This window comes from Haliotis rubra, unplaced genomic scaffold (genome assembly GCF_003918875.1).
Source record: "Haliotis rubra isolate DU_JTF1 unplaced genomic scaffold, ASM391887v1 Scf82, whole genome shotgun sequence".
Taxonomy (NCBI): domain Eukaryota; kingdom Metazoa; phylum Mollusca; class Gastropoda; order Lepetellida; family Haliotidae; genus Haliotis; species Haliotis rubra.
In genome coordinates, this window is record NW_025767546.1 from 1,139,568 (window position 1) to 1,158,834 (window position 19,267).

The window sequence follows — 19,267 nt, forward strand, 5'->3', positions numbered from 1 at the left end:
GGTCAGTGTGGATGTTTCTCCACTACAGCTCATTATACAGTATATAGTGTAAAGATGTGTGTGAGTCTATGTCTCGCGGTCAGTGAAACCTGGTCAGTGTGGATGTTTCTCCACTACAGCTCATTATACAGTATATAGTGTAAAGATGTGTGTGAGTCTATGTCGTGTCAGTGAAACCTGGTCAGTGTGGATGTTTCTCCACTACAGCTCATTATACTGGTCATATAGTGTAAAGAGTGAGTCTATGTCCGGTCAGTGAAACCTGGTCAGTGTGGATGTTTCTCCACTACAGCTCATTATACAGTATATAGTGTAAAGATGTGTGTGAGTCTATGTCTCGTGGTGTAACCTGGTCAGTGTGGATGTGTCAGTGAAACCTGGTCAGTGTGGATGTTTCTCCACTACAGCTCATTATACAGTATATAGTGTAAAGATGTGTGTGAGTCTATGTCTCGTGTCAGTGTAACCTGGTCAGTGTGGATGTTTCTCCACTACAGCTCATTATACAGTATATAGTGTAAAGATGTGTGTGAGTCTATGTCTCGTGTCAGTGAAACCTGGTCAGTGTGGATGTTTCTCCACTACAGCTCATTATACAGTATATAGTGTAAAGATGTGTGTGAGTCTATGTCTCGCAGTGTCAGTGTAACCTGGTCAGTGTGGATGTTTCTCCACTACAGCTCATTATACAGTATATAGTGTAAAGATGTGTGTGAGTCTATGTCTCGTGTCAGTGAAACCTGGTCAGTGTGGATGTTTCTCCACTACAGCTCATTATACAGTATATAGTGTAAAGATGTGTGTGAGTCTATGTCTCGTGTCAGTGTAACCTGGTCAGTGTGGATGTTTCTCCACTACAGCTCATTATACAGTATATAGTGTAAAGATGTGTGTGAGTTATGTTCTGATTAAAAGACACATATTGTGAAGTGATTATACTCTGTGTGTTTATCAATAGTAGTGTTGGTAAACCAAGGGTAGACTGATGTATGGATGAGGTGAGTGTCGACAATAGTGGTGGGGGTCATCAATAGTAGTGTGGGTACCAAATATACAGCATTCTCTAATGCAAACCCAGCAAAATTCTATGCTTTCTGGTCCTCCTTCCATACACTTTTTGCTAATTATACCAATTTAGATGTTCTTTAAATATAACGCAATTTGACAGTACATCTGAATATTTGTATACATATTAGCCTTTGGGTAAAGATAGCAGATATACAGTACAACCAGAAATTATTGAGAATTTAAGATTGTAAATTTTCATGTATTTATGTGTGTATAGACAATCTAGTGAAGATATGTTTAGGGTAGTCAACTTACTGTAAAACCTTTTAAAGCTCAATTGATTGTAACAAACTCGTGTCGACAAACTTTGAAAGGTAATAACAAACTAAAGGGTGTGATATTTACTAGATTTATTATATAAAATAACTGACAAAAACAAGTTCACTTCAAAGTTGTTTGAACATTTTGTTTATGTTATGCATACAAGAGAGATTAAATAGGCATATGGTATATACAATGACAGGTACTGACTTCCTCAAATCTTCAACACATATGTACATACAGTATACTGATAGTACACATAATGTATCCACACTGGTGACTGATACGTCTATCAGAGGATCTAATACAATCAAATAAACAGTAATCAATTTGATACCAAATACTGTTTGTTCATGATCAAGAACGGATCATTCTATTGCATTTTGGCTTTATTTCATCGCAGCTGTGATATGCATAGACAAGAGTTGATCAAAACTACTACTTCATGAAGTAAAACAACAAGGTAATAAATAAAGGGTAAAAGTCTCTAAAGATGGAGATGGGGATCTGACAGTGTAAAACAACGACCTTGTGTAGAGACGATACAAACATGTAATGGTCATCCAAATGGTTAAGTTGAGAACCAAGTTGAGCAATATAACAACATGGTGATCGTTAAGTCAGTCATCTCCATAGTAACTGTTCAAGGAGACTATATCACAGGATGACATCAAAAGGAAAATTCTCGCTATCTGAACATTACCTTCTTCAGGTAACAAACATGAATGAAAGGAAATTCCTGCCTGTTAAATGCAATATTTGAAAATTCTTTGAGTTAAGTAGTGCCTTATTTAAACATGAGATTTTCATAAGAGTATGTCAGTGATGAACATCAGGTAGTCAAGCCAAGTTTGTTGTTTAACACTGGACTGAGCAATATTACAGCTATATGGTGGCAGGCTGTAAATAAACCCCAAGTTTGGACCAGACAATCCAATGATTGATCTATGAAAGTGGGATACAGTGACATGTGTCTACCAGGGCATGCCCTGCATGTGTGAGGAAATGTGCTGGAGTCTTACAACAGGTCCACCTGATGGTCCAGGTGTGGTCCACCTACCTGGGTACCAGCTACAGAACTAGGTGAGGATGGCACTAGGTGTAAATGTACTCAAAGTCATCCAAAGTAGATGAGGTATGTTTAGAGATGAAAATATGTGTTAAAACAACACTTTTAATACGATTATGAAAAGCTGTGTCATAAAGATACACTTTAATTTGTCAAAGACACTAACAGCATGATATTTTGTATGGCTGCTCAACAGCCAAGATGTAGGCGAAGCCCCTGAGATCTTTGAGAACACAACATACCAAGACAGCCATGTTGGATAGTCTCACTGCTGCAGCCAGAGAGCTAGGATATATATTCCACTTAAGTTTGCAAACCTACATACATTTGTTCTTTTAAAACATCAGAATGAAGGTGCAATAATAAAATAATGGCACACATTAAACAAAATAACCATCCAAATATTTTGATCTGATTTAGTATGTGAGTAGAATGTTTTGGCAACTTTGTCCTGTAAACTGAAGGCATTCACATTGAGGCTAGTTGATGAAAGGTACTTTCACTATTGTGTAACTATACAGTGAGATATCACAGTATGTGACTTGTCATGCGTCTGCTCCATATAGCAGTGAACTTTGGTCTTGGAGACAGATATAATACAGATATCACTTATTCACAACAGTTGATTTCAATCCAACCCATAAACAATTTCATTGAGATCAGATATTTGACAGCTTTCTAGAATGATTTGACTTCACTTCTATACTGCTCTGACTCGAACATATTTCCACAGAGAAAGGTAATGTATCGGAGATAAATGTGGTTGATCCCATACATGTACACAGTTTCCTCAGATATGACTTCCCCGGAAAAGAGCATCATGTGATTTGGGACGATGGATTTCGAGGTATATGTAATGTAAGCAAACATCACAAGTGCTTCAGAACCACATAACCAGAGTCATTGTCATGGAGATAAGTTGGCAACAGCTACAGCTTCTTCAAAAGACACTAATAAAATAGTTACAGAATCAAACATTTTGTTCACTCTGTATAAAAACAGTATGTAACACTTGTGGGTTTTTTCAAGTTAAGAAATTTGAACTATTTTAATCCAGAAGATGTAATTAGATTAGGCTGAGACCCCATGGAGGTCACAACTGTGCCTCGATCGCATGCAGTATTGAAATAATGCCCTATGGACAAGAAATATATTAAAAATAGATACTAATTTGTTCAAGATACTACCAACTGCATGCTTCCAAACTATTCTTTCTGTTAACATGAAAGTGCGGACATTCTGTCGGCGATGACACAGTGAGTAAGAACAGTTGAAACTACAGCAGACTGAAGTTTGTATTGTGTCTCACATAAGACAAGTGAGGTTATGAGAAGAAGTTGAATGGATACCTAATGCAGATATATGATTCATGAAAGTTGTTGAATCAATACCCAATTCAGATGTACAATTTGCTGGAGGAATCTTTTCTTTCATAGCACAATGTGGTGTATGGTTGTTCCGAGTTGGGTGGCACTCTATGAGAGATCTGGCTAGCCACACAAGTGACCTGCAGATTCTTGACCAATGACTAGTCTATTTGTCCTTCTTGGCTTCAATAACACCATTAGCCGTTACGACGCTACCGTTCCTCTTGTGGCCCCGTGTAGTACCATTTGCAACTTTTCCATTGGCGACCTGGGCCTTTGACTCTCCTCCCTGCAGCACAAGCAATTTGTGATGTAGACATGTGAATCAGTAACTGATGGACACGACTTGTAATAAGATGGTTTAGCAGGCAATGGTTTGATCTGATTAAGACAAAAATGATCTTTGAAGAAATGCTGTATTTTTATTGTGAAAAAGCTGTATCAGGACATACTGTCTTGATTAATTTAAGCAGGTTTTAAGAAGAAATACTTTTCATCCTTCAAGCTCCAACAAGTTTAAATTGAAAATGAGCTTGATGTTTTTACACCCATGAAAACTGTGTGACTATATGGGTCAAGTTCCCCAATCCCTTGTACTTACTGACAGGTCCACTGTGAATGGCTATAAACATGATCTTTGGACTCCTATATACACCTACCCATAATACAGCATAGTAACCCTTACCCATTGTATAACCTAATACCTACCCATAATACAGCATAGTAACCCTCACCCATTGTATAACCTAATACCTACCCATAATACAGCATAGTACCACAGATAGCATAACCCTCACCCATTGTATAACCTAATACCTACCCATAATACAGCATAGTACCACAGATAGCATAGCCCTCACCCATTGTATAACCTAATACCTACCCATAATACAACATAGTACCACAGATAGCATAACCCTCACCCATTGTATAACCTAATACCTACCCATAATACAGCATAGTACCACAGATAGCATAACCCTCACCCATTGTATAACCTAATACCTACCCATAATACAGCATAGTACCACAGATAGCATAACCCTCACCCATTGTATAATAATACCTACCCATAATACAGCATAGTACCACAGATAGCATAACCCTCACCCATTGTATAACCTAATACCCACCCATAATACAGCATAGTACCACAGATAGCATAACCCTCACCCATTGTATAACCTAATACCTACCCATAATACAGCATAGTACCACAGATAGCATAACCCTCACCCATTGTATAACCTAATACCTACCCATAATACAGCATAGTACCACAGATAGCATAACCCTCACCCATTGTATAACCTAATACCTACCCATAATACAGCATAGTACCACAGATAGCATAACCCTCACCCATTGTATAACCTAATACCTACCCATAATACAGCATAGTACCACAGATAGCATAACCCTCACCCATTGTATAACCTAATACCTACCCATAATACAGCATAGTACCACCAATAGCATAACCCTCACCCATTGTATAACCTAATACCTACCCATAATACAGCATAGTACCACCAATAGCATAACCCTCACCCATTGTATAACCTAATACCTACCCATAATACAGCATGGTACCACAGATAGCATAACCCTCACCCATTGTATAACCTAATACCTACCCATAATACAGCATGGTACCACAGATAGCATAACCCTCACCCATTGTATAACCTAATACCTACCCATAATACAGCATGGTACCACCAATAGCATAACCCTCACCCATTGTATAACCTAATACCTACCCATAATACAGCATGGTACCACCAATAGCATAACCCTCACCCACTGTATAACCTAATACCTACACATAATACAGCATAGTACCACCAATAGCATAACCCTCACCCATTGTATAACCTAATACCTACCCATAATACAGCATGGTACCACCAATAGCATAACCCTCACCCATTGTATAACCTAATACCTGCCCATAATACAGCATGGTACCACCAATAGCATAACCCTCACCCACTGTATAACCTAATACCTGCCCATAATACAGCATGGTACCACCAATAGCATAACCCTCACCCATTGTATAACCTAATACCTGCCCATAATACAGCATGGTACCACCAATAGCATAACCCTCACCCACTGTATAACCTAATACCTGCCCATAATACAGCATGGTACCACCAATAGCATAACCCTCACCCATTGTATAACCTAATATCGTACCTACCCTTAACACAGCATAGTACCACATAGCATAACTCTCACCCACTGTATCACATAATACCTACCCATAACTAAAGCATATAACCACCCATTGTGAAGTATATTACCCATCTCAAATGGAGCATAGTACCAACCCATTATCCAGCATAATACTCACCCATACTAAAGCCTAATACCTAACCATAATAAAGCATAATACCCAATACAGCATAATACCCACCCATAATAAAGCCTAATGTCTCAACCATTATCAAGCCTAATGCCCACCCTTAAAAATGCATAAGACCCAGCAATAAAGACACTACTATCCAAGTATTTCTGAACTGTAAGTAACCAACCCACAACCATTTCCAGCACTATCATGAGAACCATGAGATAACTGTCCTGATGAGGTAACCAACCTCCATCCCCAGAGTCACTGTTCTCTAAGTATGGAAAATCATGTTTTGCCATCAATACTGAACCGTCGTGGTGAGGACACCAAGCTGTCCTCAGAGGAAGCAAAGTTTGGGGTCATGGATTTACCTTGGTCTTGGCTGATCGAGATTTCAAGTAGGTGTGGAAGTAGAAGTTGAGAAACAGAAGAAGAATGGTGAATGCGTAAAATATCAACGCCCAGTGTAGAGCTTCCGGGAAGTCGCAACCTTTACCCAGCGACTGAACAGCATGCACGATTCCGGTCACAAACTGAATCTAAAATGGCACAAAAAACAAAAAGCGTAAAAAACAAATTTACCTTTGATTTAGACGTGGGCTTTTTCTTGAGGTATGCTTGGATGTAAAAGTTGATAAATAGGGTGATAATTGTTATTCCATAGACTAGGCCCGCATACTGCATCCAATTGGGAAAGTCGCACTCTATTAACAATCCTTGGATTCCGTACACCATTCCGATAAAGAATTGGAGCTACAAGCAGAAGAGAAATACGCATGCATAAAGGACGTGCCGCAGCACCAAGCTTGCTTTAGGTCTAGCAATCAGTGAGGATTCATTCACCATTATTTACTGTTACATGGAAGAACGTGAACATTGAACCATGCCTGTCAATATTGTACACTATGTTAGTTTCATGTAAACCAATGAAAGTCAGGTTGGAAGATATTGCGATATGACAAGGACAAGGAAATAACCTTTTTTACAATGTATGTACATGAGAAAGAGGAGCATTCTTAATTCCATTTTCAAAATACATAATTTTGTGTTGATTTTTGGACTTCATTTTGATTTCAGTAATTACAATTTGTATCTTATACATACGGTAAACTGCCATTGTCATATCATAAGGTTGACGCAGGAATGTATGACTGGAAGTGACAGATAGGAAATGGAATTCCTGGCATGCCTACACAAGATAATCGAAGGGAGTATGAAACCAGATGTTGCTACCATATTAACATATCTTCTGAACTAGCCATAAAAATTCGCGAATGTATTTATTGGACACACAAAGTTTTCAAGCAGAGCACAAGTGTGGGTGCAAAAACATGGAAAGTTTTCAAAAGAAACTATTTTAGAAAACATTCCCACACAGATTTCAACTCATTCAGACAGACACATTTCAAAGGAGAGCACACTTTGAAACACACTTTGTTTCATTTAATTTACCAACTTTCAAACTCTCTGGTTTTAACGAGGATGGTAGGTCAGGGTATTTTTCTGAGAAGCATTTGACTTTTGTTGAACAGCGCATAAATGTATTAGTATGAGGTGCATTACATCAAGCTTCAGGATCTGTTAGATCAAGCATTAGTTTATAAGAAGCAGAAGCACCAGCCTAGCACTAGCCATTGCTGATTGAAAGAGGAGAGAAGCAAGAAGAAAGCAAGGGTAAGAGAGGATATCATTGCATGAAACCTACGTGGCCATGTTGTTTCTGGTTAAACTGATAATCATAACAGTAAATGATGCCCCAAAACAGCCTGATCCATCAAATTGATGATGATGCACAAGTTCTCATTTCGATTTTAAAAGTTGTTTTAGTTTCACATTTTCTAAATAGACGTATTCTTGTTGATGTTTTCATGAGACCTCATAGGGATATTACTCATGATCTGGGCATGGTCTGTCAGTCACCATAGAGCACAGCTTGGTTAGCCAACCTTTGGGCTAAACACTTGATATCCTGATGACCTACCAGTCAATGTTTATTAAGACATTGCACCTAACTCTAGACCACAGTTAAATTCACAAGAAGAAAACAGACCAGCCATTGGTCACAATGACTACCACTCATTTACAGTGGTGACTGGGTGCCTGAATCGCATTTAATGCCTCTGAACAATTAGTTCTATGATGGCTTCTTATCTCAGGTGCCATTGTACAAAGTGATCTTAGCATTAAGGTGATCATAACTCCTATGGCTTAACATAGACTCGGCGGTGGGATAGCCTAGTGGTTAAAGCGTTGACTCGTCACGCCGAAGGCCCGGGTTCGATTCCCCACATGGGCACAATGTGTTAAGCCCATTTCTTGTGTCCCCCGCCGTGATATTGCTGGAATATTGCTAAAAGCGGCGTAAAACTAAACTCAGTCAGTCAGTAACATAGACTCACAACAGTTTTAACATTGATGTTGCTTTGTACAACGGTACCTAGTGTGGGATATATAGCCATTGTGATGTGGCTTGTGTTCTCAGGTAGCCAATAAGCACAGGTATGGTGCAAACAAACCAAGGATTATGATTAGTGCAAATGTGGGATAATTTCATTAGATCCTGGCACAGCAAAGGGAGACAACTCTGTTTAATGAATTAAAGCTACCACCACTGGGCCATATTTACCTCAAGTGGGTAGTGCGTGGTAGGGTAGAATCACTATCCATCTTGTCTAAGTGGATCAAAGTGGATAGTGATGCCCGGAGGAGTCTAGTGCAGGATGGGGCTACAGAAGCAGGTACCCAAAGCACAAGGCTGTCATAGAGCTAAGGTGGACATAACTCGGATACTGTAGCATAGGCCTTACAACAGTCCTGGTGCTAAGATCATTTTGTGCAACAGGACCATGAAGGACGAAGGATGGGCTACAGAAGGTGGTGGTGGAAATACAGGACGATAAATGCACGTAAAAGGAAACTAAGGGATATATGGAGGAAAGTAATGGATAATATGTCACTAGGGAAAGTAAACAATATACGAGGGATAATAAACCCAATAACACAGTAAAGATGTATCTACAAACATGGTTTCTATGTAAAACTTGATGCTAGGCAAGCTTGTCTGCTAACAACACTAGGTTTGCATGCGTACTTCAATATCCATTGCTAGCTCCATTCTTACAAGGAAACTAAGGAGAAACCACTCTGTGATGGTATATCATCTTCACAAATGTGACATATGAAAATGCAGATTAATCTTCACTCCACACAGGATTCATAACTGACAGAATGTGGAGGTAACCTGTTGTCATGACATACCATCACCCTGATTAATGAACAAATGTTATATATCAGAATACAAAACTAGGCTGCATTGGTGGATCCAGAGGGGGGGTTCAGGTTCCCACCCCCACCCCCGAAAATGACTTAAGACCACATTGAAGATTTTTGGGGGGGGTTCAGGGTGTTCGAAAAAAAACCCACCAACCCCCCCACCCTCGAAATTCCAGGATCCGCCTATGGGCTGGACTATTTCTCAAAACAAGAAAATGAAGTGTACTAAAAAGTAAATGAATAAAAACTAAATGTTACAAAATGGGATAAAATGGATTAAAACAAGGTTAAATTATGAATTGAAAATATTACAAAATAGGTCAGGAAGGAAGAGATGGGAAAAACAAGCAAAACATTTATATCATTTGCAAAATATCTCACTAAGTACGATCAAGATTAGAATTAGTAACCCATGCTTGTCGTAAGAAGCAACTAACAGGATCGGGTGGTCAGGCTCACTGACTCCCAGTTGCATAGATCCATGCTCATACTGTTGATAATTCTATTGTCTGGTCCAAATTCGATTATTTTTAGACCACCACCATATAGCTGGAATATTGCTGAGTGTGGCATTAAACAATAAAGAAAGAAAACAAACCAAACATTCAAGTATATGCTCTACAGGCAAAAACACTCTATGGCAACTCAACTAGAAGCATCTTTGTCACTGTGAATCATGGATCATGGAAGTCCGTCAAGATCCGGGTTAGAATTGGTCTTCAGTAACCCATGCTTATCGTAAGAGGCAACTAACGGGATCGGGTGGTCACTATCCCGACACAAAGAATTAAAACATTCCATCACCTGTCACTTCAGAATGACCTTTACTCTGACCGATTCCAAATGCTGGACATTGTCTACATCTCACTTAAATGGGATAAACATTTGAAAGGAAGAGATTTTCAGAGCCTATGGGATGTAATTAAGTACAATTTTAGCCATTTATTGGCGATTCCAGAATTTCCTTTTTTCATATTTCATATTCTGAATCACCCCCATTTTCAAACTAGTGCTGGTAAATTTAAGAATGCAGTTTAAGCATTTGCTTTTGGATATACAAATGTTGACTTCCTGTCAGTTATTTCATTCGGCTGGTTGAAGTTTGCAGAAGACGTCTCTGACGTGACATGTAATGTTATGTCCTAAGACTTATTGCTTTGCAGAAGCAAGAACTAAGATCTGATTAATATGAAATTTCCCTTCAACAGTGTAACCTGCATATGAACAAAACTATGCAAAGATGTGGCATCAACTAACAACAGAATACTCTAAACGGTAAACGTAGCGATGACACAAAAAGAAAGAGCTTCAAAATCTGATCATGAATTATTGAAAACAAACAGCACTAAACACCAAATAAGTGGTCAAATAGCTAATGTAGGAAGAATTAATTCTAACCACATTTACAATCTACACTATCTACCAAGTTAATAACTATCAAAGTTAATGCAGAAGTTCATCTGGGTCAATTCCAACGAAATGGACCTAACATTTTTCAGACAGTGGTCTACCCAGAATGCATGGACATACAGGTGTATCACTCATCTTGCCCACAAACTTCAGGATCCCTTGGGCTTTTTTAGAATAGTAATATGTAAAATTATCAAAACCAATGGCTCTTATCCCTGCCATGAAGTTGTAATCAGTGCTTTCTGCTGATAGCAAGGTGTCCTTGAACTATAACAAGTGGCCTTGACCTTTATCTACATTCCAGTATGGAGTGAGCGAGAAACACACTGCACTTTGTGTTATGGGGAAACCAATGGACTGAGAATGCTGACACATGCATGCCCTTGTGGTACACTCAAGACAGCTGCCCACACTCGCATGTCCAGCAGGATTGGGTGACCCAATTTCAGTTGGTGCCAGAAAATCTGATACATTATTCCATCAAATAATGATGTGTGATGGTGCACAATCCTGCCACTCATGTGTCAGCTATCTCAGCCCTACACCGGTCAACAGCATGCAGTAACAGTCAAACAAGGACTCACCAGTTGGAGTTTGGTCAGGTAGCGCTTCCACCAAAGGTATTTTTGGTACTCTGGTCCAAGAGCCGACACGCCGTAGTATGTGTACATCACAACATGGATGAATGAGTTGATCATGGCACCGAAGAAGGCTGGAAAGTCAACATTTACAGGAAGGTCAAATCAATTTATTGGACAATTATCAAAGATTATAATGCATAAGCCATAGGCTTAAAAAGACCTTCTCCTCAAATACACTCTTCTTTGTCATTAAGATTTTGTTCATTTATTACTAGTGTAGGATTGAGATTTCTATCATGGTGTTAACTAATATTACAAAAACAAAGATCCTCCACTTCTTAATTTTAGGTTGCCCCTCTCAAAATCATTATTCTTTTTTTTTAAACATATCTTTGTTCTCGTCTTGTTTTCAAACTTGAATGCGTGACCCTAAATTGAGCATGTATTTCAAAATTTTGTTTTTAATGAAATCATCCACACACAAAAACATCAGTCCAATAAAAGATCTTGAACGAAAATATCTTGTACCCTGTGTGTATTCAGTAAAAGAATAGAGTTGGTTCAATATGTTCTGGTATACTCACACTGTCCGCCGGCCACCCACTTGATGCCGATCCACCAGATGGGAAACATGGAGGCGTGGTGGTACACGTGCAGGAAACTCACTTGGTTGTCCTTCTTCCGCAGCATGATGAAGAATATAGTGTCCAACATCTCCACACACTTGGAGAAGTAAAACCACCACAGAGCACTGGCTATCTGGAGGCCAAACACAGACACGTTACACAGGCTCTCACAGACAATACAGGCTGATAACAGACACGTTACACAGGCACTCACAGACACGTTACACAGGCACTCGCAGACAATACAGGCTGATAACAGACACGTTACACAGGCACTCACAGACAATACAGGCTGATAACAGACACGTTACACAGGCACTCACAGACACGTTACACAGGCACTCACAGACAATACAGGCTGATAACAGACACGTTACACAGGCACTCACAGACAATACAGGCTGATAACAGACACGTTATACAGGCACTCGCAGACAATACAGGCTGATAACAGACACATTGTACAGGCACTCACAGACAATACAGGCTGATAACAGACACGCTACACAGGCTGATAACAGACAATACAGGCTGATAACAGACACGCTACACAGGCACTCACAGACCCGCACAGGCACTCGCAGACAATACAGGCTGATAACAGACATGTTACACAGGCACTCGCAGACAGTACAGGCTGATAACAGAATACACGTTACACAGGCATAACAGACACAGGCACTCACAGGCGTTACACGGGCACTGCAGACAATACAGGCTGATAACAGACACGTTACACAGGCACTCGCAGACAGTACAGGCTGATAACAGACACGCTACACAGGCACTCACAGACAACACAGGCTCGTGAGATAACAGACAGACATTACACAGGCACTTTCGCAGACAATACAGGCTGATAACAGACACATTTACACAGGCACTCACAGACACGCTACACAGGCACTTGCAGACAATACAGGCTGATAACAGACACGTTACACAGGCACTCGCAGACACAGTACAGGCTGATAACAGACATTACACAGGCACTCACAGACACGTTACACAGGCACTCGCAGACAATACAGGCTGATAACAGACACGTTACACAGGCACTCACAGACAATACAGGCTGATAACAGACACGTTACACAGGCACTCACAGACAATACAGGCTGATAACAGACACGTTACACAGGCACTCACAGACACGTTACACAGGCACTCGCAGACAATACAGGTTGATAACAGACACGCTACACAGGCACTCACAGACAATACAGGCCAATAACAGACATAACACTCACAGACAATACAGGGCAATAGCAGACATGTACCAGTTCTAACAATTTACAATACAGGCTGATAACAGACCGCTACACAGGCACTCACAGACAATAAAAGCAACACACTGACATGTGCCAGTTCTAACAATTTATAATTGACCACCATAGCTGCACCTACTAAATTTCACCTGCTCAACCAACTAAAAGCAACACACTGACATGCATAAACTACTAACTACTACTACTATGACCACCACTACTAATACTACTACTAAATACTACTACTAAATACTACTACTACTAACACTACTACTACTACTACTACTAAATACTACTACTACTACTACTACTACTACTACTACTACTACTACTACTACTACTACTACCACCACCACTACTACTACAAACTACTACTACTACTACTGTCTTACCTTCATTTCACCATGGTCGTTGGTGTAGTTGACCGGCTGACAAGAATAACTATAATTTAACTTTGTTGAATACCATAGAAGCTGAAACAGGAAAGAAATTACTTTGCAGTCATAAATATAATAAAAAAAACAATATCTCAACATTACTGCACAAACAATTTCATTTCTATAAACAGTGCATACAATTTTCTTCACATTGGTACAAAGTGAAACTATAATGTTGTTCTGATCTAAGACTAGGACTGTTGTCTTCTTAACACATGCCAATACTGAAACATGCATTACTATAGAAATAAGAGATGATTTAATGACTATATTTCCACTACATTGCTCATGTAATATTAGCTTTATGTGTGAGCAATGACAGACTTCTTCAAGTCTCTAAAATCCACAAATTATTGACACAAACTTACCTGTGAGCATATATGAAAGTTCATCACAATTAAACCAAAATTGTAGAAAAATAACGTCCATTTGAATTTAAACGGCTCTCTGTCTTTCATTATTTTTGGCCCAACCCATACTGCAAACAAGTACAATGCTGTGATGGCTAGTGTGGGTGTGTAGCTTTGCATTAAAAACCAGTCCTTGACTCGGTCATCTGGAAAAGAGCAGAAAAACACACATCACACACACAATAAATATTACCGCTGATAACCCAAATAAAATACTTGATAGCAATGCACATTTTAAGCCCATGTCTTACTAATGGATTCTGCTTTAGTGTGTTAGACATAACGTGTGTTTCATAAGTGTGGAAAGATCAAACAGCATTTCAGCTGCAATAATGGTGTACAGTGGCCATACAGAGGCAGGCGTCAACTGTATTTGAAGAACATCCAGTTAAAGAGATCAATAAATTTTTCAATCCAATGGGCTCAAAAGCTTTCTACTTTTCAGCCCATGTACTGAATAACAAAGGAGGCTTAAAAATGTGCAGCCTTTGTACACTCTTTTCACTAATTTAGGGTATGTGACCCTTACGTTTTTACATAAACCAAACAATTTTAAAACAAATGGACTCGTCAATTAAAAAGTCTACAACCATTCAATTAAACGCCAATAATTAGGATTTTAATCTATCCAAGAGAAAATAACAAATGTACCCTGAAAAGATTTGTTCCGTTAGTGGCACATGTCAATAAATTAATTAGTACAATGAGCATTAGTTTATGATAACGTGAAGTAACACCAGAAACCTGTACTCCAAACACAGTGGGGAATAATACTTCTTTTATTTATGGATCAGAAAATTGATTCAATTTCAAAGTAAGTGCCCTCCCCCCTCCCCTCATGTCATGTACAAAATCAATTACCCCTCGCCCCTTTCCCATAATTTTAAAGCATTATTTTTTAATATAATTAATATAATTATGTACAAAATTGCAGACCCCCTAGTACATGTGTACAGAATTGCTGACCCCCACCTCCCCAGAACAAAATGGGTGATCCCCTTCCTTCTCCTCACCCCACCCTCCCCCAACCACCTTAAAATCACTATCATCCCCTAGCCATAAATTATGAATCGTCCCCAAGTGAATAAATCTGCCCATATACAAACACGCTATTTCTTGTCAGGATGTTCAGTAAGTGCACATTGTGAAATGGGAACACAATATGTCTCAATAATGGTGTTACAGACACACAACACCAACCTGTTCGTGTTAGTGCCCATGCATAGAACTTCTGAAAATGTTCAACTTTATCTGTAATCAGCTCCATCTTGATCAACCTGTAACCAAAACACAACACCATGAGTAAACATTTAATGAGACTCCACACACATTCCATAGATAATAATTCATAACAAAAGTCCACAAATCTTTTATAAATGTTATTATCATAGAAAGAAGCTCACATATTTTTTTGCAGCACACAGCAACTCATATCAATAAAAATAACATAAATCCAACTGCTGTTTAAAAGAATAAACCTAAAATGTGAATTAGATTACAATGTAATTCATTCGTAAATAAATTCCCTACTTGACAATGTAAAACTGTTTTATGTCAGCATTCCCCCCCTCGTAGCGTACAATATTGATCAAATAAACCACCTTTCTTAAACCATGTGCCTCACTATCAAACCACATGTCCTGGCCTGCCAAGTCCTTGCTCACGTTCAACCTTTGAACTGTTTTAAGCTGTGTTTTGGGGTAGTATTTTAGCAACAGGCATGACACTCGACATCAAAGAAAAGAGGTCACGGTTCCAGATCTTGTTCGGGCTTGAAAACATGGCATGGCCAGGCATGCATGTTTACACCAGAGGATGAATGACTGCCATGTTGCCAGGGGCAACAGGGTTTTAGGTACCATACAGATCAGAGAAGGAATGCACGGTTGAGTGGTCAATAACACAAGGTAGCGAATACTCTCTCCTTGTTGCCCTAACATCCACACAATACACACTGATTGAGTGGTTTACATATATATCAATATTTGAGTAGCTCTTGCTCCCTTCAAACCTTAGCCACCTAATATTAAATTGTTTACAAAGAAACGAGTGATTAGAAGCAACTTATAAGATTACTGATATGAGAACAGAATTTGATACTTTCATAAATAGGTTTATACCATTGAGTGACACATATCTATACTATCTTTCCAATGTCATTTCTCCGCTGAGTTTCAGACATTGTTATACATACTGTGTGGGACACTTTGTTTCTGTGTAATTATGTAATCATTGCCATTTTTAACTGCTAAATTGATTTACATGACAACATTTCAGACAAAGCAGTCTTTGAAAGACTCAAACGTACTCTGACTGCCAAACATTCAGAGTCCCTTTAAGAAATATCCTAAGGTTAGAGAACAATAAAGACATTTTTCTGACAGAGAGGACAACACTGGCAAATAATATCTTATTTGTCCTTTAATACATAGAATGTCTGAAATATGACCACTGCATAGTTAAACATGACATACATAGTTAAATCTTCAATTCCTCTCAACAGTAGGACATACACTAGTACAGTATTGTTTTAGAACCTTCTCTTCTTCAGGCTATGTGTAAAACCAACAAGCATTCTGTTCTCACCTGGACATAACAGAACACAGTGATCCATCAATATTCAGTGATCCATCAATATTCGGTATTGAACTGTCTATATTTATTCCAGTGGCCTATTATAGCACTGGTAATTAAATAATTTATAATGTATGCCAGATACCTCTGCTCTTACGGCTTTGAATCAAACAAATGTATTATGTACAATTTCTCATATCACTACTAAACTGTCCTAGAATCACATGGCCCAGGTGAAGAGTAGGGGAAGCCCCAACAGATTGTGACTGCAAGAATCTGTACTCTTGTGATTAAAACATATGTATCGTGGCAGTGACATGTAAGGAACAAAAACAGTTTGCATCATACTGGTTTGAGGCTGGTTAAAATGACTGATAATTGTAATTATTAAGAATTAGTAACAAATATTTACATGAAAATTGTGTCATTATGAAATAAACTTCAATTTACACAAACAAAACTAACAGATATCTCTTTATTCATATGCCACTTCTAAAGTGTGTACAGAATGCTGTTTTGTCAGAACCGATGCATATATGTGTCACCATTCACCAGCTAGGTAAAATATTTTGATTTTGTAAATTGGAACCTTTTTGCTTTCTCTTATACGTCTTTATCAATCATCAATCAATATTTAGGTCATAATTATCAATTACTATAACCTATTTTGATAGCGGGCCATATACTGGTTCTAATTGTTCTTGCAAACTATGATGGGAAATTTATTATTTTACTCAAAAGGCTTTGAATCTATGGCCCAAACACATTGATTGTGTGGTATTGAAGGCTGGGTTTATATGGACATTTTGATGGGTACAGCTTCTAAACAAGAACAGTACAAGAAACAAGGCACAGATATTATTAAAATGTAACTCTCAGATAGGGCTGGGACGATTCACTGATGCATCGTGATACATTTAAGTTTGATACAGCTATCGTATCGCCGACTGGTGTATCGATACAAAATGATACACAAGTTTTTTTTCAAAACAGTATTATCTTAAACATGTTACAGTACTTATTTAGAGAAACATATGCAAGTATGATAGAGTTACTTGTTTGATTATTACAATAGTGTTATTGTTAAACACAAATACCTTGAAATAAATCATTTTAAATCTTGATACCGTTTCATTCTTTCAAAGTGTATGTATCGTGATACGTATCGTATCGCAGGTAAAATATCGCGATATGTATGGTATCGTGACACAGTGTATCGTCCCAGCCCTACTTGCTTTTCACCTGCATATTCACTGCTTCACTTAAATGTGTTACATCATCCAACCATGTTTTGTTATATTCAATATCATCTTTTCTGATACTCTGCATTCCATTTCAGTTGTTAACTGCTTGCCCATAACAATTATCCTATTTGATACAATTCACACACAAGAGTCGTTGGTCAACAAAAACTCAAAACACTTCATTTTGTTTCAATAGCATACAGATAACTCATCAAGATTATCAGAAAACATTGTGAAATTCACATTCACTACTGTGCAGATTAATGCTGTACAGCCAGGTACTTTACTTCCTCAATAGATCTCTTCCCAGATCTCTTATTGTAGTAATCTACATGTTACTATTAACATGGTTTAACACTTATGGGTCAGCCATCTATGACATTTAGGACAATTACTAATATGATATTAACTTTGTCATAAAATATCTCTACACTTGGTAGATTATTCAAACATATAACTTCAATGTCTTTCATCATCACCATCAATGGATTGAACTGTCAGAAACATGTGTATATATACCAAGCTAAATGATTTTCTTGTAAGTTGTATTCATTTGATTTTGCAAATTTTCCAATGTATGTCATTAGTATGTAATCTGCTTATATTATCATTAATGAATGTGTGCATATACACATGAATAAAAGGTTGAAATGGACTACAAGTCTGCTTTAACTATACAACATACCAAAACTTAGGTTAATTTAATAATTCACCAGAGTTCTGCACAACGTGTATCAGGATATGGAATGGTGTCACGCATAAGTAATGCCATTGTGAAACACATATGTTGAAATTGAATCTAACACAGAATGGGGGCACGCCCACAAATCAGGAATGCGTTTTTTAGGAATAAAATAGGTTGGAAACGGAAATCAAGTGCATCACATTGGATAATAAACGTATGTTTCATTATGACTGAAAGCGCTAACTGATATGCATGGCAGATCGCGACGTATCTAAGAGTGTGCATGGTCTAAATAAACAAACTGAACCGAAGCGTCCATGCTGGTTCGCGAGGTACTCGAGATCGGTGATCGGAGTATGTGGGGACTCACCTCTGTTGCTGGAGCGAATGAAATTTCTGTTCTGTTGAAATTGAAGTATCTTAGGTCTTTTCTACCAACTGATGCTGATCTCAATTGGCCGTAATGCGTGTACAGACAAGGCAAATGCCATTGAGGTTGCTACCAACAACAACTAATACAAACTTCACGCACCTACAAACAACTATGGCACCGGTCAAATAACCAATGACAATGGATGTTACACGATAACGCACCGCTTGTGTATCTAACGTTCATTTTCATTGGCTCATGCTGG

General features: G+C 38.5%; 1 protein-coding gene across 2 annotated transcripts; it reads right to left on the minus strand.

Moving 5' to 3' along the window:
* Nucleotides 1-1,403: 1,403 nt before the first annotated feature.
* Nucleotides 1,404-19,174, minus strand: LOC124262022 (elongation of very long chain fatty acids protein 4-like). 2 transcript variants are annotated; one of them, XM_046696442.1, is made up of 8 exons: nucleotides 19,003-19,174; nucleotides 15,330-15,406; nucleotides 14,088-14,275; nucleotides 13,675-13,755; nucleotides 11,973-12,147; nucleotides 11,392-11,519; nucleotides 6,496-6,663; nucleotides 1,404-4,054 (listed from the first exon to the last, which is right to left on the minus strand). In XM_046696442.1, the coding sequence occupies exons 2-8, from the start codon at nucleotides 15,394-15,396 to the stop codon at nucleotides 3,932-3,934; spliced, it is 930 nt and encodes a 309-aa protein (XP_046552398.1). In that variant the 5' UTR covers nucleotides 15,397-15,406; nucleotides 19,003-19,174; the 3' UTR covers nucleotides 1,404-3,931. The 2 variants fall into 2 exon arrangements, with proteins under 2 accessions (XP_046552398.1, XP_046552397.1); XM_046696441.1 differs by lacking the exon at nucleotides 6,496-6,663 and adding an exon at nucleotides 6,707-6,877.
* Between the last annotated feature and the right edge of the window lie 93 nt (nucleotides 19,175-19,267).